This window comes from Lynx rufus, unplaced genomic scaffold (genome assembly GCF_022079265.1).
Source record: "Lynx rufus isolate CCGP_SWC_20201006 ecotype Redwood Valley unplaced genomic scaffold, mLynRuf1.p SCAF_1, whole genome shotgun sequence".
Lineage (NCBI taxonomy): Eukaryota > Metazoa > Chordata > Mammalia > Carnivora > Felidae > Lynx > Lynx rufus.
The window spans coordinates 2,121,902-2,145,040 of NW_025814823.1; the positions used below are offsets into that span (position 1 = coordinate 2,121,902).

A 23,139-nucleotide genomic window follows, 5' to 3' on the forward strand; every position below is an offset into this window, starting at 1 on the left:
CGCGCTTCCGGGGTCGCGTCCGCTGGCGCGCGGGGAAATTGTGAACGACGCAGCCGGTGAGTTGATGACCGTATTTCGTTGCTTCAGGAGTCCCTTTCTTTCCCTAGGGAGTCTAGTTGGGCTCCTTGCTTCTTTGGGGGCACGCTGTGCGTCCTCGGGGGTGGCGGAGCGGCAGGAGAGCCGGGGTCGCGCGCGTGCGCTGCTGTCACCTGCGGCCGAGGGCGTAGCCAGTTCCGGGTGCGACTTTCCGCGTATCCCCGCAGGTACCATGTTCGTGACCGCCCTCCTCCTCCGCAATCGCATTCCTGGCAGCCAGTGGATCGGGAAGCACCGGCGGCCGCGCGCCGTGTCTTTCCACGCGAAGCAGAACATGATCCGTCGCCTGGAGATAGAGGCGGAGAACCATTACTGGCTGAGCATGCCCTACCTCACCGCGGAGCAGGAGTACGGCCACGCCGCGGGGCGCCGGGCGGCGGCCTTCGAGGCCATCAAGGCGGCCAGCGTGTCCAAGTTCCCCCCCCACAGATTTGTGGTAGACCAGCTCGACCATCTCAATGTCACCAAGAAGTGGTCCTAACCCAGCGCCACCGCCTTTCAGCTGGACGGATCGCGGGGCTGCCATCTCTGTGACCCGATTCTGGAACTGAAAAGCTAACCTCTAGAGAGAAAATGAACCTTTGGACCGGAGTCTTAATGGACAGCAAAGAGGAACGTAGTGGTCTGCATGTAGAATATCTGGGGCTGCAAATTCTTTAATACTTGAGAGTCTGATATCTGTCGCATTGTTTCCTTTTTCTTTATCCTCATAGGAAGATACAGGAGATTTCCTGGGTCACAGACGATATGAAATGTATTTTGGATGGAAGCTTCAAAAAAAACAAACAAACTATGAGCTATGGTTTGGAATCTGTGCCTCAGTATGACGATAGTTGATGGGGGCTTTATAAAATGTAAATTAGTTTGCTTACCTTCTGTGGAAACATCGCCTAAACATAAATGAAAAAGTGAAATAAATGAAAATCTGAGAAAGTTCAGTTGAACATACTCCTAAAAACAGCGTTTTCTTCTGGGATGCTGCTGAAAGTAGACATTTAAATTTTTTTTTTTTAATGTTTATTTATTTTTGAGAGACTGAGTGTGAGCAGGGAAGGGGCAGAGAGAAGGGGAGACAGAATCCGAAGCAGGTGCCAGGTTCTGAGCTGTCGGCATAGAGCCCGACAGGGGGCTTGAACTCACGAGATCATGACCTGAGTCAAAGTCAGTCGCTTAACTGGTGGAGCCACTCAAGGCACCCCTGAAAGTAGACGTTTAGATAAAGTAAAAGGTATTCATCAGAACTGCTACGTGTGTTGTATTTTAACAACCTATTTCTGGGATATAATTGACATTACAGGCCACCAGTTGAAGATGTTTGTCTTTTCGAATTCCCTTTTTCAGTGTATAATACTGTATTCTACTGTATAATACCCTTTACATGTATTATCAAATCGTATGATATACGATATTACGAATCGTATGCTATAAAGGGCTTGACTGTTGTATACCCTGTATATTTTACATGTGACAAAAACTCGTCCAAAATCCGTTCCCAGTAATGAATGTGACTTGGGTTTCAATTTCTGTATAATCTAGATATCTCAACTGCTGTCTTTATATTTGACAACATTTTCAAAATACGGAAGAAAAAGAATTCAGTCCCATTACCCAGAGATGAAATAATCATCTTTTATATATATTTTTCTTGTAGTCTTTATATGCTTTTTGAACATATACTGAATCTATAGGGGTAAATAGAATCTTGAGTTAAAAACAAACATTTAAAGGTTATGATGCATATTGCCGATGGCTTTCCAGAAAAACTGTAAAACAGCAAGACCAATGTCTGAGTGTGAATCTCATTTGCCAGCGTTGACTGTTTTCTTCATTAATGAATGATTCATGGTTCACCTTTAATTATCTGCTGTTGGGATGTGTAGGCTGTGGTGCAGACATTATTATTACTTTTTTGATTTGTTGCACCTAAAAAATGCCTGCCACGTGATAGTTGAATATTTAACCAAGCTGAACTCTGTTATTGATAGGTCATATTCTGTGGTGTATACTTATTGAATGCTTTTTATAGCTCACAAAAATGTCTCTGGTTCCTATGAGCAAGTTAATATCTGTGACCATTTCTTTTCATTCCTGGAAATGGTGACAGCCGATGCTGTTTAGGAGAAAGGTGAAGGAAGGGGGCTCAGGGGACCTTAGAACTGTAACTATTTCACATAAAATCGTTAACTAAGCGCCTAGGCAGTTAAGTGTCTGGCTCTTGATTTCAGCTCAGGTCGTGATCTAACGGTTCCTGAGATTGAGCCCCACATCAGGCTTTGTGCTGAACAGCACAGAGCCTGCTTGGGATTCTCTCTCTCTCCCTCTCTCTTTCTGCCCCTCTCCCTCTCGCAGACACTCTGTCTCTTAAAAGAAAAAAAAATGTACCTACTTCTGTTGCTTCGATCTCTGTGTAACTCAGAAACTTTGGAGTTTGAAAAAGGAATGGTTAAGGTGAATCTCAGAGAAGGAAAAAGATGCTAGAATCTTGGGTCTGAAGAAATAGAAGGCAGTTCATGAGGAGAGATTTTTATGTATAATCATTGCAGTTGTAAAACAGTCTCGTGAAGTAGTCGTCTCCACTGTACAGGTTAGAAACTGAAGCTCAAATGTCAGCAACACTGTCACGTTCACCTGGCTAACAAACGGTCAAACTAGAATTCAGGACTAGGTTTATCTAAAGATCATATGCATTTTAATATAGTACATTAACTGCTGTAAATACAAGGTCACAGCTGTGTTTTAATCACTTCTTGGCCAAAGCAATGCTGTTGAAACATTTGATTTTTTTCCCCGCGAGTCTACAACTGTTAAAACCATAGCCATCCTAGAGTTCATCTTTTCTTAACAACAGAGCTCATTGCCCTCAGCTGATTATAGTTACATGCCTAATTGAGTAGATCTGTGCCAGCCTGTGCCTTCTGAACAGTCGCTGGCTTGGATCTGTAATAGAGCTCCTAGGGCTCTGTGTCATCCGGTTGTTCACCTTGCGAATATTAACCTCAAGGAGCTCACTGTCTCACCGGATGAAACGCACCGCATAAGTAATACGGCGTGATGACTGACTGCATGGACACAAGGTGTAATGAGTCCAGCGAAAGGGCCATTTATCAACCTTCCCTGAACGGTCAGGAAAAACTTGAGACGATCTTTGAACAGATTCTTAATTTGCCTGGCAAGCGTGTGGCAGGAAGTAGAGGCAAAAGTAACAGTCTAATGATTAGTCATAGAATTGCCAGTGGTTGCAATGTAGGCTACTTGTGAGTGGGGGAGGAGAAGTGACCGACAGGCTAAGGATGTAAGCAGGACCAGAATATGAAAGTTCCTGTATGACACTTTAAGAAGTTTGGCTTTTATCCTGTAAGTAATGGGGAGCCATCAAAAATGCTTAATTCGTTAAATAATGGAGAGCATTGTGGACAATGGGTTAGTGGAAGAAATGACTAGGAATAGAAAAACCTGGTAGCTATTAAAATAATCCAGCTAAGCACTAAATTTGGATGGCGGAGGTGGAAAGTGGTTAAAAGAATTAACAAGTCTGCGAACATTTGTATTACTCCTGATACCTTGGATCCCTATATGGAGGGTAGTTTATAATTTAATTAGGGTAATTAAAATTTGTTTTAATGTTGGGGCACCTGGGTGGCTCAGTCAGTTAAGTGTCTGACTTTGGCTCAGGTCATGATCTCACCGTCTGTGGGTTTGAGCCCCGCGTTGGGCTCTGTGCTGACAGCCCAGAGCCTAGAGCCTGCTTCGGGTTCTGTGTCTCCCTCTCTCTCTGCCCCTCCACTGCTTGCACTCTATCTCTCTCGAAAATAAACCTTTTCTTAAAAATAATAATTAGAAAAAGTCTGAAAAAATTGTACAATACCAGTACAGTGAAAACTATAAAGTGTTTGAGGAAAGTCAAAGAAATCCTAAAGAAATGGAGATATTCTGTGCACGTTAGAAGAGTCATAAGGTGACTATGGCAATTTTACCAAAAGTAATCTATAGTTTCAGTGTAATCCCATTTTATGTCCCAATAGGTTTTTTTCTTATTTTGTAGAAATTGACTAGCTAATTCTAAAATTCATGAAAATTCAGAGGACCTAGAATAGCAAAAACAATTTTGAAATACAGAAAGTTGGAGGATTTAATACTACCTGATTTCAAGACTTAATGTAGAGCTTCAGTAATTAAGAGAGTGTGGTGTTGACATAAAGACAGACAAATAAAATGGAAAGTTCATAAATAGGCCACACGTATGTAATTTATTAATTTTTAACAGATACAGGAAATGCAGTGAAGAAAGGATAATCTTTTCTAAAACCTGGTGCTGGAACAAATGAGTATTCATATGCAAAAGATGACCTCAGTCTGTGTCTAATGCTATATACAAAAATTACTTCAGGGGCACCTGGCTGGCTCCGTCGGTTAAGCATCTGACTTTGGCTCAGGTCGTGATCTCACCATTTGTGAGTTCGAGCCCCACGATGGGCTCCGTGCTGACAGCTCAGAGCCTGGGGCCTGCTTCAGATTATGTGTCTCCTTCTCTCTCTGCCCCCTCCCCCCCTTTGTTCTCTCTCTCTTTCTCTCAAAAGTAAATCAAAACATTAAAAAAAAATTTTAAGGGACACCTGGGTGGCTCAGTTCGCTGAGCGTCCGACTTCGACTCAGGTCATGATCTCACGGCTAGTGAGTTCAAGCCCCACGTCGGGCTCTGTGCTGACAGCTCAGAGCCTGGAGCCTGCTTCGGATTCTGGGTCTCCTCTCTCTCTCTCTTTCTCTCTCTCTGCCCCTCCCCTGCTCATGCTGTCTCTCTCAAAAACAAACACTAAAAAAATTTTTTTTTAAATTAAAAAAAAATTACCTCAAAACGGATCATGGATTAAATCTAAAACCTAAAACTTGTATAAAACTTCCCATAGGAAACATAGGGGGAAACTCTTTGTGACCTTGGGTTAGGCAAAGATTTCTTAAAAATGTATGAAGTCATGCTTTGTAAAACCCCAATCATGAATCAGAATTCATCAAAATGAAGAAATTCTGTTCTTTGAAAGACATTCTGCTAAAAGAATGAAAAAAAAAAGCCAAAGACTGGAAGAATACCTGATAAAGGACTCATATCCAGAATATATAAATCATTCTTAAAATTCAGTAACAGGAAAATAATTTTTTTGAATGGACAAAATATTTGGACAGATGCTTCATCAAAGAAAACAAATGGGCTGCAAAAAAACGCATGAGTAAATGCTCAGTATTATTAGTCATTAGGGAAATGCAAATTAAAACCACCATGAGCTACCACTACATATCCATTAGAATGTATAAAATTTAAAAGACTGACAATACCAAGTGTCATCAAGGATACAGAGTGCCTAGAACACATATACTGATAAGAATATAAAACGGTGCAACCACTTTGGAAACAGCTTGGAAATTCCTTTAAAAGTTAAACATAACAATTATCATATGACTCAGCCACTCTACTGCTGGGTACTTACTTAAGATTAATGAAAGCATGTGTCCATAGAAAGACCTAAATGTTCATATCAACCTTTAATAAAAAAGTAGAAACAAGTCACTTTCATCTGATGAATGGATAAACATTTGTTGTACATCCTTGTACAAATGTACACGAATGATCTGATAAACACAGTCAGATCTGAGTGAATCTCAAAATAATTATGCTGATTGAGAAAAGCCCCATGACCCCATAAAATACATTCCATTTGTATGAAATTCTAGAAAATGCAAGCTAAGCCATAGTGATGGACCAGTGGCTGCCTGGGTTTAGAGATGGGTAGGCAGGGAGGGGCAGAAGGAAGGGATTGCAAACTGGCATAAGGAACTTTTGGGGTGGTGGATTATTGTATTATCTTGATTGTGGTGATGATTTTCATAGCTGTATAGATGTAAAATCTTATCAAAATGCACATTTTATGTATGTGCATTTTATTCTATGCTAATTATTCCTTAACAAACTTGTTTTAAAAGTTGTCGAATATTTCCCAAAGTGATTTAAAAGCAGTTTACGTTCCTACCAGCAATGTATGAGAGTACTGTTAATTTGTACTTCTCTGATGACTAACAAAAGTTCAGCATATTTTAACATACATCTTGGCTGTGCAGCTTCTTTTCTGAAGTAACTATTCAAGTCTTTTGCATATGGTTCCATTTTTATTCATGAATTATAGTTGTGTCTGGATACAAGTCCTTTGTCAGAAATTGTTTTGTGACTATTTCTTCACAGTCCGAGCCTTGTCAAATTCATTTTCTTAACAGTTTTTGGTTAGAATTTGTCAATTTTCACATCTCCAAAGGCAAGGGAATTAAAAACAAAAATGAACTATTGGGACTTCATCAAGATAAAAAGCTTCTGCACTGCAAAGGAAATAATCAACAAAACTAAAAGGCAACTGACGGAATGGGAAAAGATATTTGCAAATGACATATCGGATAAAGGGCTAGTATCCAAAATCTATAAAGAGCTCACCAAACTCCACACCCGAAAAACAAATAACCAGTGAAGAAATGGGCAGAAGACAAGAATAGACACTTTTCCAAAGAAGACATCCAGATGGCCAACTGACACATGAAATGATGCTCAAGATCACTCCTCATCAGGGAAATACAAATCAAAGCCACACCGAGATACCACCTCACACCAGAGTGGCTAAAATGAACGAATCAGGAGACTACAGATGCTGGCGAGGATGTGGAGGAACGGGAACCCTCCTGCACTGTTAGTGGGAATGCAAAGTGGTGCAGCCGCTCTGGAAAGCAGTGTGGAGGTTCCTCAGAAAATTGAAAATACAACTACCCTATGACCCAGCAATAGCACTGCTAGGAATTCACCCAAGGGATATAGGAGTGCTGATGCATAGGGACACTTGTACCCCAATGTTTATAGAAGCACTTTCAACAATAGCCAAATTATGGAAAGAGCTTAAATGTCCATCAACAAGATGTGGTTTGTTATTTTTTTAAATTATTTTTATTATTTTTATTGTTTTTAAGATGTGGTTTATACATACAATGGACTACTACTTGGCAATGAGAAAGAATGAAATCATATCACTTGCAGCAACGTGGATGGAACTGGAGGGTATTATGCTAAGTGAAATAAGTCAGAGAAAGATACCATATGTTTTCACTCATATGTAGATCTTGAGAAACTTAACAGAAGACCAGGGGTGAGGGGAAGGGGAAAAAAAAAGTTACAAACAGGGAGCACCTGGGGGGCTCAGTCAGTTAAGCGTCCGGCTTCAGCTGAGGTCCTGATCTCGCGGTTCGTGGGTTCGAGTCCCGCATCCAGCTCTGTGCTGACAGCTTAGAGCCTGGAGCCTGCTTCAGATTCTGTGTCTCCCTCTCTTTCTACCCCTCCCCTGCTCATGCTTGGTGTCTTTCTGTCTCAAAAATAAACATTAAAAAAATTGAAAATAAAAGTTACAGAGAGGGAGGGAGGCAAAACATAAGAGACTCTTAGAAACTGAGAATAAACTGAGGGTTGATTGGGCGGTGGGAGGGAGGGGAAAGTGGGTGATGGGCATTGAGGAGGGCGCCTGTTGGGATGAGCACTGGGTGTCGTATGGAAACCAATTTGACAATAAAGTATATTTAAAAAAAAATTTGTCAATTTCAACAAAGTCTAATTTATCAATTTTTTGTTGTTGTAATTACTTTGGTTGTTTCTTGTGGGGCTTGAACTCATGACCCCCGGATCAAGAATCACATGTTCTACTGACTGAGCCAGCCAGGCACCTCTTGTATTCTGAGAAATCTTTACCTGTGGCCAAATAATGACGATTTTGTTTTTTCCTCTAAAAGCTTTAGTTTTTCCTTGAATATTTAACTCAGTGCTCTCTCTCTCCTGTTGCTTGGTGTGTGGTATCCGGTAGGAATCAAAGTTCACTTTTGTTTTGTTCCCTCTGTTGGGTCAGTATTGTCTGTTCAAAAATACCCCCCTGCCTTAAATTCGTACTGCATCTCTGTTGAAGATAAATCGACTATATGAGCGCGGGTGTATTTCTGAACTCCGTTCTGTTCCATCCATTTGTTTTGTAGCTGGGCCTACGTCACACTGTCTCCATTATTTTTACTTCAGGGTAAATTCTGAAATGTAACTTCTGCAGCTTTGGTCTTCTTTTTCAAAGTTGTTTTGGTTCCTCTAGGTCCTTTATGTTTCCACAGACATTTTACAATCAGCTATTCAGTTTCCTAAAAATACGAAAAGCCTGCTGCGATCCCAGTTGGCGTTGTATTGAATCTGTAAGTACATCTAGGGGAGAACTGACATGTTGAAAATATTGAGTCTTCCACTCCCCCAATGTGTTAACTCTTCATTTATTTAATCTTGTCTCAGCAATGTTTTGCAGTTTTCAGTGTAGAAAACTTTTGTTTTCTTTTAACTATTTTGTGCCTTTGATACTAGTGTATAGGAATACAATTCATGGTTTCTATTGACCTTGTATCCTGAGCCCTTGCTAATCTTATCATAGCAATTTTTTTCATTGTTACTGATTCCTTGGAATATTCTAAGGAATTGTCATCCACAAATAGGGAGAGGTTTACTTATTTTCTGTTGTTTTTCATTTTTCTTCTTGCCTTACCAAATAGGATAGGACCTCCAGAAAGGGATAGGAACCTCCAGTATTACCGTAAATAGAAGTGATAAGAGTGGACATTTTTCCTTGTTCCTTATATTCCTGGTTTCCTGAGCATTTTACCATTAATAATACTGAAGTTTGTAAAATGCTTTTCCTGCATCCACTGATATGATCATTTGGTTTTTCTGTATTATTCAGGTAATACGTTAGATTGTATTAGTTGACTTTTTATTCTTTTTAAAAAAAGTTTGAGAGAGAGAGAGAGAGCACGAGTTGGGGAGGGGCAGAGAGAGAGGGAGAGAGAGGATCTCAAGCAGGCTGCACGCTGTCAGTGCGGAGCCCGATGTGGGGCTGGACGTCACCAACTGTGAGATTGTGACCTGAAATCAAAAGCCAGCCACTTCACTGACTGAGCCACCCAGGTGCCCCTATGTTAGTTGATTTTAAGATGTTTAACCGATCTTGTATTTCTGAGATAAAACCTGCTTGGTCATGATATATTATTTTTATTTATTGCTGGATTTGCTTTGTTTGGCTAAGGATTATTTTGCCTATGTTTACGTGGGAACTTAATTTTTTGTAATGCCTTTGTTAGTTTTGACATTAGGGTTATGCTGTACCTAAAATAAGTTGGAAACTTTCCTCCTTTATCTCCTGACTTATGTAACATTGGTATTATTACTTCCTTAGATATTTGATAGACCTTGCCAATGAAACAATCTGACTTTGGTGTTTTCTTTGTGGCAAAGTTTTGCTTTGTTTTGTGTTTTCCATTTTATTATTCACCATGACTCATTCATTATAGTGAAACATCTATTCACTGCTTTCCAGCATTCCCTTTTTTTCTGCTAATAATTCTCTGATTTTCCTCCAGGGAATTATCCCTCCTTTTTCAGCCTTTTGCCCCAGCTGGAACTCTTGATCTATCTCAAACTCAGCCAGTGAGCACATCGCATACCTATGGTTGCAACTGGTGCAGGAACGGTTATGTGATCCACCGAGGGTCCGTGGGGCACAACGATGCTCTTCCTTGGAATGCTGGGATTCAGATACTTCACATTCCTGTTGAATATGAACCTTCAAAGGTTAGTAGCTATGGCTGCTGTAGTCACATGGAAAATGGATCCAAACTCTGAAGAAACAGATCCAGGTCGTTGCTGCTTCCTTCTTTTATTTTTCTTTCTTCTTTGTCTTTCTTCTTTCTTTGTTTTCTTTCCTTTTTCTCTTCTTTCTTCTTTTTCTTCTCTTTTCTTTCTTCTTTCTCTCTTTTCTTTCTTCTCTTTCTCTCTCTTTTCTTTCTTCTTTCTTTCTTTCTCTTTTCTTTCTGATGTTGCAAGTATCCTTATCATTTTTTGTTGTTGTTGTTTAGACATTATCTAGGGATAAGTCTGCTGGCAATGAATTCATTTACTTTTTTAAAATTGAAACATAGTTGACACACAGTGTTACGTTAGTTTCAGGTGTACAACACGGTGATTCAATGTCTAGGCTCTATCTTACGCCATGCACCATTGCACCAAAAGTGTAACTACCATCTGTAACCACAAATTCACTTAGTTTTCATTTGAGAAAGTCTTGATATACATTTATTCTGGAATAACATTATCATCAGATATGGGATTCCGCCTTGATAATTCCTTTCTTTCAGCACTTGAAAAATGCGTCGCTTCCTTCTTGCCTCGTATTTTCAGATGAGAAATCCAAATCCACTGCCATTCTTTTTGTTTTTCCCTACAGGTAAGGTGTCATTTCTCTCACTGCTTCCAAGAATCGTTTCCCTTGTCTTTTAGTTTTCAGAAGTGATTACGATGGGTGTTGGCTTGGGTATCTTTGTATTGTTTGAGAGTCACTCAACTTCTTAAATCTGTAGGTTTCTGTATTTTGTCGAATGTTGGAATGTTGGAATTTTTTTTTGTTCTAGTCCCACAGGTCCTTGAGGCTCTGTTCTCCCCTCCTCGAGGGGAGTTCCTTTCTGTTGTTCGGATTGGGTAATTTCATTATTCTACTTTCAACTTCACTCTTTCTTCTGTTCCCTCCATTCTACCTACTGTTGAGCCCATCCATTATATTTTCTATTTTGGTTATTGTATTTTTCAGTTCTAGAACTTCCATTTTTCTTCTTCATAGCTTCTATTTCCTTGCTGAGACTATTTTTCATTTTGCTTCAAGCATGTTTGTAATTGCTCACTGGAACATTTTTATGATGGCTGTTTTAAAATTCTTGTCAGATAATTCTAACATCTGTGCCAGTGCCTATTGTACTGCCTCTGAAGTTGAGGTTTTTCTGGTTCTTGGTATGATTGATTTTGTATTGTATCTTGGACATCTTAGGTACGATGGGACCTCGGGTCTTCTTAGATCTTCTGTTTTAGCAGGTCTCCTCTGACACTACCCACCCTGCCCGCAAGGAAATAGGTAAGGTCTCATTTCTGCCAAATGGGTGTGAAAGTCCAGGTTTTCCCTCTGACACTCCACTGGGGACAAGGGGTACCTCCTTATTGTCAGGCAGAGGTGGTATTTTGGGATCCTCACTAGGCTTTCACCAACCACACCTCTGGTCGTTGAAGCCTCATTATTACCCCCCACCCCACCCCATGTGGTCTCTAATGTCACTGTGGGAGGGGTGAGGTTTCATTATTATTAGATGGTGGTGAAAGTTCCAGCTTCCCTCCTGGTTTTCTCCGATACGACCCCAGCAGGATGGGGTGGGAGGGGACCTCATTACAGGTGAATGAGAGTAGAACTCTAGGCTCCTCACTGGGCTTTGCCGGTAGGGTAAGGCTAGGGCTGCATTTTGGTGGTTGTGTGTATGTAAGTGTGCTGTTTGACTCAGTAAAGTAGTTATTGTCTAAATGTTTTGTCTTGATAGGTGTTCCTTTCTCGGTCTTTTGGCTGCAGAACAGGCTGCTCCCATTGGTGTTCCACACTGCCAGCTTCTCCAACACCCAATATTAGATATCTGTGGCAAAAAAGAAACGTTTCTTGGGTCCTGAGGTTCCTAAATGGTCTCTCTCTCCACTTTTTTGACCCTTATGTTTTTTATGTAATATCCAGAAATTTTTGTTGTACTTAGTGGGAGTCATCGGGGGAATTATTCAATCTTGTTCTAGAGCTGGAAGTCCTGGAGAAATTTTGGATTACAAACTCACTGTCTTTGCCACTCAGATTTCCTTTCATCTTATCAGTTTTGGTAAGTTGTGTTTCTTTAGGGATGTTTTATCTAAGTTATCAAATTCATTGGCATAACGTTTGTAACATTCCCTTTCTATTCTCTTAATGTCAGTAGGATCTGTAGTAACTTCTTCATTACTGATACTAGTGATTTATGTATTGATCGAGACTTTGCTAATAACTTTAGTAATGCTTCCAGAGAACTTTTGGTTCTGTTAATTTTTGTGCTATTTTTCATATTCTACATCATTATTCTCTGGTCTTATTTTTACCTTCTTTTCATTTGAGCTTCATTTGCTTTTCTTCTTCTGGCCTTTTAATTTAGATCGATTTTGAAGGTTCTTAAAAATACAAGCATTTAAATATTTAATTTTCCCCATATGCACTTCATTAGCTGCACAAGACAGGTTTTGAAATTTGTATTTTCATTGTCATTCAGTTCCAAGTATTTACTAATTTCCTTTCTGATTTTTTTGACCCATTGATAGATTTTTTAAAAAATGTTTAATTTTGAGAGAGAGAGTGAGCGAGCGAGAGAGCACGAGTAGGGGAGGGTCAGAGAGAGAGGGAGAGAAAATCCCTCGGTCTCTGCACTATGGGCACAGAGCCCAATGCGGGGCTTGATCCCATGAACCATGAGATCATGACCTGAGCCAAAATCAAGAGCTGGATGCTTGACTGACTGAGCCACCCAGGTGCCCTGACCCATCGATAGATTTATATGCTACGAAAGGACAAATCCTTCCTGAATTTTTCAGTGTTCCTACGAAGTCTTAACCCCCTGAGCTGTAAAATTGATTTTAAGGTGCTTACTTTTAACTCCCCTAGAAATAATAGATTTTCATATATCACTTTGCAGCCATTTGCCCCTGAAAGGTAGAACTAATGGTTACCATCCAAAAGATAAGAGAATAATCTCTTTGGGAGCCAAATGGTTACGTTCCAGAGTAGAGACCTAGGCTAATGGCCAGGGTGAGACCTCAGGAGTGATTTTGAACGTTATCTTCCTTTTAGTCTCCCCTCCAGGGAAATAGAGTTACATTTCAAAGGGTAAGGACCCAGGATCCTTCCTCCTCTCATTGGACAGAAATTCTCTAAGGGCAGAAATTCGTGTTTTCAGGATTCCTCTCTGACAGTGCAATCGCCCCGCCACGTTTGCAGGTGTACGCGGTCTGGGTTCATCGTCTGCACAGTGCTAGGCATGCGGGGACTCATAATACTGCAGTGTTATTCTGGCTGTTCGTAATGTGAATGAGGCTGACCTCTGACCAAGGGGACTGGTGTTTCTGCTATATCTATGTAAATACGTAAGAAAGGTAACATCGCAGATCCTTCACTTAATCAGTGTGTCTTTTAATTTCCAATAATTTAAGCTCTTCTAGATGTCTTACTGCTAGTAATTTAACGTTATGCTGTCACGGTAATAAGACATTGAAAACGATTTCAGGGGCGCCTGGGTGGCGCAGTCGGTTAAGCGTCCGACTTCAGCCAGGTCACGATCTCGCGGTCCGTGAGTTCGAGCCCCGCGTCGGGCTCTGGGCTGATGGCTCGGAGCCTGGAGCCTGTTTCCGACTCTGTGTCTCCCTCTCTCTCTGCCCCTCCCCCGTTCATGCTCTGTCTCTCTCTGTCCCAAAAATAAATAAACGTTAAAAAAAAATAAATAAATAAAAAATAAATAAAAAAAAAAAAAGAAAACGATTTCAGCCTTTTAAAAGTTATTGAAATTTTTTTTATGGCTCACCATGTGGTCTTAGTGAACATCCCACGAGTTCATGAGTGCATTCCAAGGTTAATGGGGGAGGTGTTCTGAAATGTCAGTTACGTCAAGGTGGGTAATAGCGTCATTCAAGTCTCTTTATATTCTTACTTTATATCCTGACTTTCGGTATAGCCATTTTATCAATTATAAAGAAAGGGGTTTAGAATATCCTATGACTCCAGGTTTGTCTGTTTCTCTCTTTAGTTGTTTTCATGTATTTGAAGCTTTGTAATTAGGCACATAAAAATTTGCAAGCATTATGCCTTCCTAAAGTCTTGATCTTTTTTTTTTTTAATTTTTAATGTTTATTTTTGAGAGAGAGAGACAGAGAGTGTGAGCAGGGTAGAGGCAGAGAGAGAGGAAGACACAGAATCCAAAGCAGGCTCCAGGCTCTGAGCTGTCAGTACAGAGCCCGACACGGGGCTGGAACCCACGAACTGCGAGATCATGACCTGAGCCACAGTTGGATGCTTAACCGACCAAGCCACCCAGGCACCCCTAAAGCCTTGATCTTTTATCACTATGAAAGTATATTTTATCTGATGACTAATGTTTGCATGATGTATATTTTTTCATCCTTTTACTTTCAAGTTATCTTTGTGTTTAAAATACATTTCTGAGAGATAGCATATAGTCATAGAATAGGGTCTTGTGTTTTTTTTTTAAATCCAATATGACAATTACTGTCTTTGTAGTATTTAGTGTATACTTACATTTAAGTATACATTTAAGCATTCATTTAAGTATAACTTACACTTAAGTTATGAGTAAAGTCTGCCATTTTGCTATTTGTTTTCAATTAGTCTCATTTGTTTTTGTGTGTGTGTGTCTCAGTTCCCCTCTTGACTTCTTTTGGGCTAACATTTCTTATTATTCCATTTTGACTCCTTTGTTCACTTTTTGACTATACCTCTCTGCAGTATTTTTTAGTGGTTTCTCCAGGAATTATGAAATACCTCTTTAACTTATCAGTCTATTTAGAGTTAATATTGTACTATTTTCACTACAATTGCATAGTTCCATTCACCAACCCATCTTTTGTGCTTTCACTATGTTACAAATCTCACAATATAGCACTATACTTTGTTTTAAACAAGCACCTCTTAGAAATTTTTAAGTTTAGTTTATTCTGAAAGAGAGAGAGAATGCAAGTGAGGCAGGGGCAGAGAGAGAAGGAGAGAATCCCAAGCAGGCTCACACCATCAGCACAGAGCCCCAAGCAGGGCTCGAACTCATGAACTGCGAGATCATGACCCGAGCCAAAACCAAGAACTGGATGTTTACCCGACTAAGCCCCCCGGGCGCTCCTAAACAAGCACATCTTTTAGAGAACATAATAAAATATAATTTTACAAACTTATCTGTACACTTACCATTACTGTAATCGTTTCCTATCTATAGATCTGATGCACAAAATTTGTATTTCCTATCTAGATATCTCTTCTAAGCTCCAGATTAAAATATCCCATTATTTCACATCTTTACCGAGATGTTATCTCCAAATTAAAATGTTCAAAACCAGGGGCGCCTGAGTGGCTCAGCTGGTTAAGTGTCCAACTCTTGATTTCGGCTCAGGCCATGATCTCACAGTTCAAGGGATCGAGCACCGCACTGGGCTCTGTCTACACTGTCAGTGCAGACTGGGATTCTGCTTGGGATTCTCCTCTCTGTCCCTCCCCGGCTCACGTGCGTGCGCTCTCTCTCTCTTTCAAAATAAATAAACATTAAAAAAAAATAAAATGTTCAAAAATGTTCAAAACCAAACTATTCACCCCAAAGAATCTTTTCTCATTAACCTATTATGGAAATTCACACATTCTCATACCAGAAGCCAGAAACTCCAAGGCAAGGATTCCTCATATTATTATTCTTACTTATTTGCTGCCCTTTTTCTTTTAAAAAGTTGTTGTTAAAAATGGAAAACTTTCCGTTCCATCCATTTTTGTTCCTTCCTTATACCTTAACTTGAACATGAGTAATTTGCCCACTGAGTGATCTATATGAGCAGCACAATAAAGACCATATGTATTATTTCACACTGACTTTATTTCTAGCCACAATTCTAAATCACTCTTATACTATGTTCAATAAATTATCCCTAACTGAAACCAAGAGAGTCATTTGTGGTGTCAGCGCAAATCCCACAAGCTTTGTGACATACGTGGGTGGGGGCGCCCGGGTGGCTCAGTCGGTTAAGCGTCCCTCCAACTTCGGCTCAGGTCATGATCTCGGGGTTCGTGGGTTCAAGCACCACGTCGGGCTCTGTGCTGACAGCTCACAGCCTGGAGCCTGCTTTCCGATTCTGTGTCTCCCCCTCTCTCTGTCGCTCCCATGCTCTGTCTCTCTGTCTCTTGATAATAAATAAAAAAAACATTTAAAAGAATTAAAAAAAAAAAAAAAAAAGCTTCATGACACACGAGTCTGATTGCAGCCGGGGAGCTTTATCTCTACAGTCAAGGATGGTTTTGTTGACTGTACTCTTTGTTTATGCTGACAACTTCTGTTTGTTGAAATTTCCAAGAAGCAGATGTTACTTTGTATTTATTTTGATGCCACAGGAATTTCACCGAGCTGATTCCTATGATGACTGAAAAATTCATGTAGTATATAACATATGAAGCAAAACATGAACGATCCCTTCAGGGCCACCCTACTTACTCCTCCCCCTTTTCCAACCGTCTTGGTGCTTCCTTCCAATCTCCTTCAATGCTTTTATGTATGTTTTTCTCCTCAAGTTTAAAAGTAATATGTGCCCATCACAGAGAACTAAAAAATAATTCGATAACAGAACAAACTCGCTTATAATCACAAAATCAGAGCCCAGTACCCAGGCACACACACTTTGTCGATGACTGGGGGTCATACACATGGTTTTGCGTCTTACATTTTCATGTATTGTGAATAATGTCCTGTGTCAGAGTCCGAAAGCATTGGTAGTTTTATCAATATGAGTTAACACCTCCAACTCAGACCATAAGGAAAGACAGTTTAGTCTTTGCTAGGAGAAAAATATGTTTCATCTTAGAAGCAGGAAAGAACATCAGGCCTCTGTAAATATTGCAATTAGAAGGGCCCCTTTTCTCTTAATAATCAGTGTAAAATACAGCACTAAGCAACAAAGCACAGAATATATAACTGAATGCTTCTAAGACTAATCATTATTTGATCTATATACTACTAGAGTATTAGCAAGAAAGCATGTTTTCCATTTAATTGCTTAACAATGTATCTATATAGTTACATAAAATGCTGATTGACATCCATTGATCTGCAGCTATAATCTAAATATAAACACATCTGTAGAACCCTAACCTTGTACTGCCTTTTCTCTCACTCACAAACCAATGAGTAAGTACTGAATGGATACTTCTCAAAGGTGGTTTGGGGCGCCCGGGTGGCTCAGTCCATTGAGTGTCCGACTTTGGCTCAGGTCATGATCTCATGGTTCGGGGGTTCGAGTCCCGTGTAGGGCTCTGCACTGACAGGTCTGAGCCTGCTTTGGATTCTGTCTCCCTCTCTCTCTCTCTTTCTCTGCCCCCCTCCAAAATAAATAAATAAACATTAAAAAAAAAAGGTGGTTTAACAATTCCACCTATAAAATATGTCTCCAATTCTACATAAAACTAAACAAAGATATTTTAAAAATGTTATTCCACTCGGTGTTTCAAAACAAGAAATGTAATTTCACCCACTTCAAAGGCATGTTAAAGAAAACACACATATGTGGGCCTTCTGGCTCACAGGAGGCCAAGGAGCAATTCTCTTCAGTCCTCCTTAACCTGGGTTCATGCGACACCAGCCACCTCCCCCATGCTGCCTAAGTTCAACCCCAAGGAGATCAAAGTCGTGCCACCTCTGCCCTGGCTCCTAACATCGGCCCCCTGGGTCAATCTCCAAAAAGGTTGGTGATTACATCACCGAGGCAACGAGTGACAGGAAGGGTCTGAGGATAACAGTAAAACTGACCATTCATCGGTATGACAGGCCCAGACTGAACTGGTAGCTTCGGCCTCTGCCCTGATTATCAGAGCCCTCAAGGAACCGCCAAGAGAGAGAAGCAGAAAAACACTAAGCGCAGTGGAAATACCACTTTTGATGAGACTCAACACTGCCTGACGGATGTGGCACTGATCTCCAGCCAGAGAACTCTCTGGAGCCTGACACAGATCCTGGGGACTGCCCAGTATGTGGGCTGCAATGCTGATGGCCACCACCCTTGTGACATCATTGACGACATCAATGGAGGTGCAGCCGAATGCCCGCTAGTTAACAACTACAAAGGAAAAGTATTTCAATAAAGGATCATTTAACAACCGAAACAAACAAACAAACAAACAAACAACAAAACAAGCCCCCAGACCACCAAAAACCCCTCACACATATGGAACGGAGTATGATTTGGAGTGTTTCCTAAAAGTGAACAGACTGGCAGCGGACCTTTCCTTTCATACGTTCTTCTGTCACTTTTCCAGTAAAGAGTCACAAATGTGATACACAGAGATGGACCAACCACATCGGTTCCAGAAGACAGTCCTCTTTTGTAAACCCCATCACAGGTCCTTAGGTTTTGAATTTAACAACCAAGAAAAAAAAAAGTATGAAAAACCACATTATTTTACTATTTGTAACGCACATCTTCACTTCAAAGTGTCTGGAAAGACCAGATGTTAAAATACGGACCCACAGTGTTCACTCTGCACACAGCCGTTTGGAATAAAGGGCACAAGGGGAGGGCCGGCTACAATCTGAAAGTGTCGCCTAAATAGGAACATTCTGGCAAATTCTTTCCTTACTTCTTTGTCTTCACAGCCTATCTCAAGGACAAAATACAGGCATGTTGTACTTCAGGGGTAGATGAAGAATTTCACTTCTAAAAGCAATGTTTAAAAGTCTTTCTTACAAACTTAACCAAGAAAGTATACGAAAGTATTTATTAGCTCCCTATTTGTTATATGAAATTAGAGCACGCCCTTTTCTGTTATATACACCACATATAAGCGACACTACAGTAAACGTGCATAATTCCCTCCTCACTCTCCTCCACCCACTTGGCGAATGTCTAAATTATTTCTCAGAGTGATTCACTGTTTCTATTAGAAAGACAATCTAAGACTATTGAAATATTCTCCCTATTGTTGTATATCATATGTAACATATGACAGGCACACCTAAGCACGTAGAAAAGCTACATATTTTAAATAAGGACTTAAGTTTAATCACTATACACACTACGTGCAGGACGCTGGAAAACCATGCACATACGGACAACAGTTCCAACACATTCTGGGGAAACCCTTCCCCATCCCTCACTGTCTTCTCTCCTTCCCTCGAACTCTGGAAACAAGCGTGGACCTGAATCCAAGAAGCGATGCAGGGATTGCATTTCCGCAAGTCGTTTCCGGATGCTGTGTCTCTTGAGTGAATTTTAACAGAAAGACGATCGCAAAACAAGTCGTTTTTCTAACTGGACTTTCAGCATACGTCGACAGCTTCTCTGCATCGAGAAAGGCTACAGATTGCAAACAGGGGCTTGAGGTTTATTGTAAAAGGCGGAGCAAAGTGTTACCGCAGCTTGTCCACCCTGTATACACAGGTTTGTCGTTGGCAAACCTTCCCAACAGGCGGTCGTCCCTTCCGGGCAGCCACATGAGGTACTGTTCATGCCTGGCACCGAGAACGCCCGGGGGCCCGCTGACGTCCTGGGCCCGCTCTGCCTGCCGGCACCCCGGCAGATTCGGGCCTGGGAGCTTCCCCTGCCATCCCAGCGTGTGGGTCCTGGGGTCCCCGTACGTCTCCGGCGGCAGCCAGAGGGCAGGGGCAGCTGCGACCCCACCCGAGTCAGCCCCGGACTCCCCCTGGTCCCAGCACTCACCCATCCTCTGGAGCAGGTGCTCCACAAGTAGGCGGAGTTTGAACCCACAGGTGCACAACAGGTACTTTGAAGCCTCTAGGTGGGATCTCACCATGTGGGCAGAGCGCTGCGATTTGATTATTTCACGTAACGTCTTCAAGATCGTTCCAGTGGAGACACTTTAGTTTTGATGAAAATAGCTACACGTGGCCTCTTCTTCAAATGCCTTCATCGTGGTCTCTGGAAAAGAGCGACATAATTTAGCAGATTTCCTATAAACGAACACTGGTATTCCTTTCGTACTGCTTTTACCAAAGCCTCTCAAACAACTCGCCTTATGTGCGTATCTCTAAGTACGAAGATTACGCACAGTGAAACCTGGGACATGTATTGCCAAATTACTTTTTTAGTAAAGTGAAGCCATTTTACGTTCCCGCCAAAATGCTTCTTTAGCAACACTGGCTATTATCTACCATAGGCAAAAATAATCTAATTGGTGTTTTCACTTGCATTTCTTTAATTAATGAAGTGAAGTATCTTTTATACGCTATTATCGATCTGTATTTCTTTCGTGAATTTCTTATTGTTCTACCTCCATTTTTTCCTATTAGTGCTAATTTTCTTAATTTTGCAGGAATTCAAATCTGTCTTGCTTTACGGTCACCAGTGTTGTGCCCACTTAGAAATCCCTTTCCTAGCCCATTATTAAATCCATTACCCATAGGTTTTGGGTTTTTTTTTTTTTTTTTTTTTTTGCAGTATTTGCTTTCACTATCTAACATATCATGAGCAACTGAAATTTGTTCTGATGTAGGATGTGAAGGACTTTTTTCCCAAATGGCTAGTGCATTGGCCCAGCATCATATATCAAATAACTGATTTCTCCCTCACTGGTCTATAGATTATCTAACCCACCATTTTTCTTTTTTAAAAGTAACATGCACATAATATAAAAATACATTAGTGAGAGGGCACACAGTGAAATGTATGTAACCTATTTCACCCCCCCCCCCCACCCGTTTCCTCTCTGGAGACACTAACAGTTGTGTATCCTTTCAGATAGTCTCTTGCATTAGGCCACCGTAAATGGCAGTGGGACATACGGTTTCCAGTCTTTTGTTGCTTTAAACAGCTCTGCAACTAACATCCTCATGTACCGCTTATAATGCGTAAGTAAATCTGTAACACTCCCCAAAGTAGAACCGCTAGGTCAGAGAATATGGACATTTGAAAGCATGATTTTTCCAAACTGCTCTCCAATGATGCTGCCCCATAAATTTATACTTCCACTAAAATGTGTGAAAGACCAACTAGTATTTTTGAAGTTTGGGATAATTTTATAGGCTCTGATGCTCACTTGTGAGAGCTTGGGACATGACAGATTAATGAACATGAAATTCTTTCCTCCAATTGTTTTCTGAACTTCCGTGTTCATTTTGTGCATAGTTAGTAAAAAAAAAAAAAAAAAGTCCTCAAGAATTTATAATCCAGTGAGTTGACTTCAAAGTACATGTGACTAATCTATGGCTAAATTAAATTAGTAATAGCACAGCGATGCTAACTTGGCCTGGAGGCCACGGGGAAGTATGATGGAAGTATGATTTCTACTGTATTGGGAATCCTGGATGAAGAAATTACCTTGTATGGAGAATGGGCTGACAGGTGGTGACATTCTTGCCGGAAGAACAGCAGGAGGGGGGTTAAGGAACCTTAAATCCTCTTTATCAAATGGAAGGCACGGATATGCAGGGGTTCAAGAAAATGAGGCTAACTTCACAGAGCTGTTAAAACATTCATAAAAACCTGTTACACGCAAAAGACTAAATGTTAGTTTTCATCCCTCCAGATTCTGGAGTACCTGAGTATAAAACAGGTAAAAGAGGCCAACATCTTTTCCAGAATGGTTCCGAAAAGCTAACTCACGAGAAGTGAGAAAAGTAAGGCCGATGTGATGTCACTACTGCTCTTGGTGTCAAAATGGCCTCTTGACCAGTTAGTAGTCTGTCCTCCTTCCTACCTCAAACACGGTGCTCTAAATTACCACCCCCCCTGCCGTCCCGCCAATTAAAACAGAAAAGGCTGCTGCATCTCTACTGGTTCTTGCAAACGTTTTGAAATTTTGCTAGTCTAAAAATTGGAATCACGGCTCTCAGAACCTTCCTGTTTTATCCAGCAGCCTCAAATAACAAAACCGCTGATTTGGAAAGGAATGAGAATACAAATGTCAGAAAGAATTGTACACAAGATAAAACCCATTATTCAGCATTCTGACAACCACAGTTCAACTTTTACAGGGTTTCCAAGGTACTTACAATCCTAAAGTGACTTTTGAATTGAAAGTTAACATGTTCAGAAAAAGCAAACTTAAAACGTTCTGAATAAGCAATCTCTGGCCTACATAAACTACAATACGTTTGCACTCAAATAGCACCTGTCTTAGATGTGGTTAGCGCAAATTATTAGCTACTTCTCTAACTAAACACTATTTTACCAAATTTCCAAAAGGATCAAAATAACAGTTATTCTCTCATTTGATATATACCACTTTATAACAACAAAAATCTGTTCAAATACAAGACTTTATTTTTATTTATTAATAAGGTAAATATAATGATTTTTGGAAAAAAAAAGTTTAAAAATGTTCAGCCTTCATGTTAATGTAGGTTAGGCCATCCAAAAGACAAAGCAGAGCTAACATTAAGTCATGGTCCAGGATTATACTTATGAGAAACAAATACAGGACTTACGGTACTTGATAAGTAAAGACAGCCAAAATAAACTGTATTTCAAATTTGTTTCTATAAAAACATATTAAAGACCATTTTAAAATAGTATCCATCTTTTCTTTCAAATGGGCATATAGCTTCATTTGCAATCATGTACAAATATAATAAACTTGACTAATAGCTTTCGTAATCTTTTAATACAAATACAATTCCTTCCTCCTTTATGCAACCCAACAAAGTAATAGCAAGTGAAGTCATTAGAAAAATATGGACCTTTCTGAATCTATATTGCATTTGTAACTTAGATTGGAAAATACAGTTCAGATCATATGAAACATGTGGATTTCAGGTGTACACATCACCCGTGCCTTGCAAATGATCAGATATGGTCTTTATTTTGGCTGAAATGCAAAAATACGATTAATTTCTTAATAACAGATTAGTTAAAAATAGTTTCCACTGATAGCAGTGCTAGTCCTAGAACAAAATGTAAGCAAAACATATTTGTAAGTCACTGTCTATTCAGTGCCCCCAATATACAGATCCTAAGCCCTTAATATACATTTGCTTTAAAGATTAACGAATGGACATCTCACATGTCGGATAATCTTTACTTTAAACAATCCTGTAAACATAGTCAAAATCTTTCTAAAAGAAGTAAAATTCAAGTAAACATTGCATATTTGATTTAAACTAACCTTACAGTTAAATTCGCTTATGACACATCGGATGAAAATCATTCAATACGCAACAAGGTTTTAAAAACTCATCCACATGTAAAAATGGAACTGAACTCTGTAAACATGTTCATGTTTAAGAACTACTGTAGTGCAGCTGCTCTTTGGTTTGGCATAATGATACCGGTCAGACGCCTCAGGTACCGAACATTCAAGTAAATCTGTACCCAGGCAAAACCAAGACTCCTGGTGGAATTTGTCTTTAATGGCAATG

The 23,139-nt window shown here is 40.2% G+C and overlaps 1 protein-coding gene across 1 annotated transcript; it reads left to right on the plus strand.

Moving 5' to 3' along the window:
- Window positions 1–268: 268 nt before the first annotated feature.
- On the plus strand, window positions 269–1,044 carry MRPL57 (mitochondrial ribosomal protein L57). Its single transcript, XM_047077675.1, has one exon. It carries the CDS (start codon window positions 269–271, stop codon window positions 575–577), a length of 309 nt encoding a protein of 102 aa, XP_046933631.1. The 3' UTR covers window positions 578–1,044.
- The last annotated feature ends 22,095 nt before the right edge of the window (window positions 1,045–23,139 follow it).

Bases quoted from the DNA above. Each gene is read 5' to 3' on its own strand.
- MRPL57 (XM_047077675.1), top strand. From the start codon at position 269: ATGTTCGTGACCGCCCTCCTCCTCCGCAATCGCATTCCTGGCAGCCAG.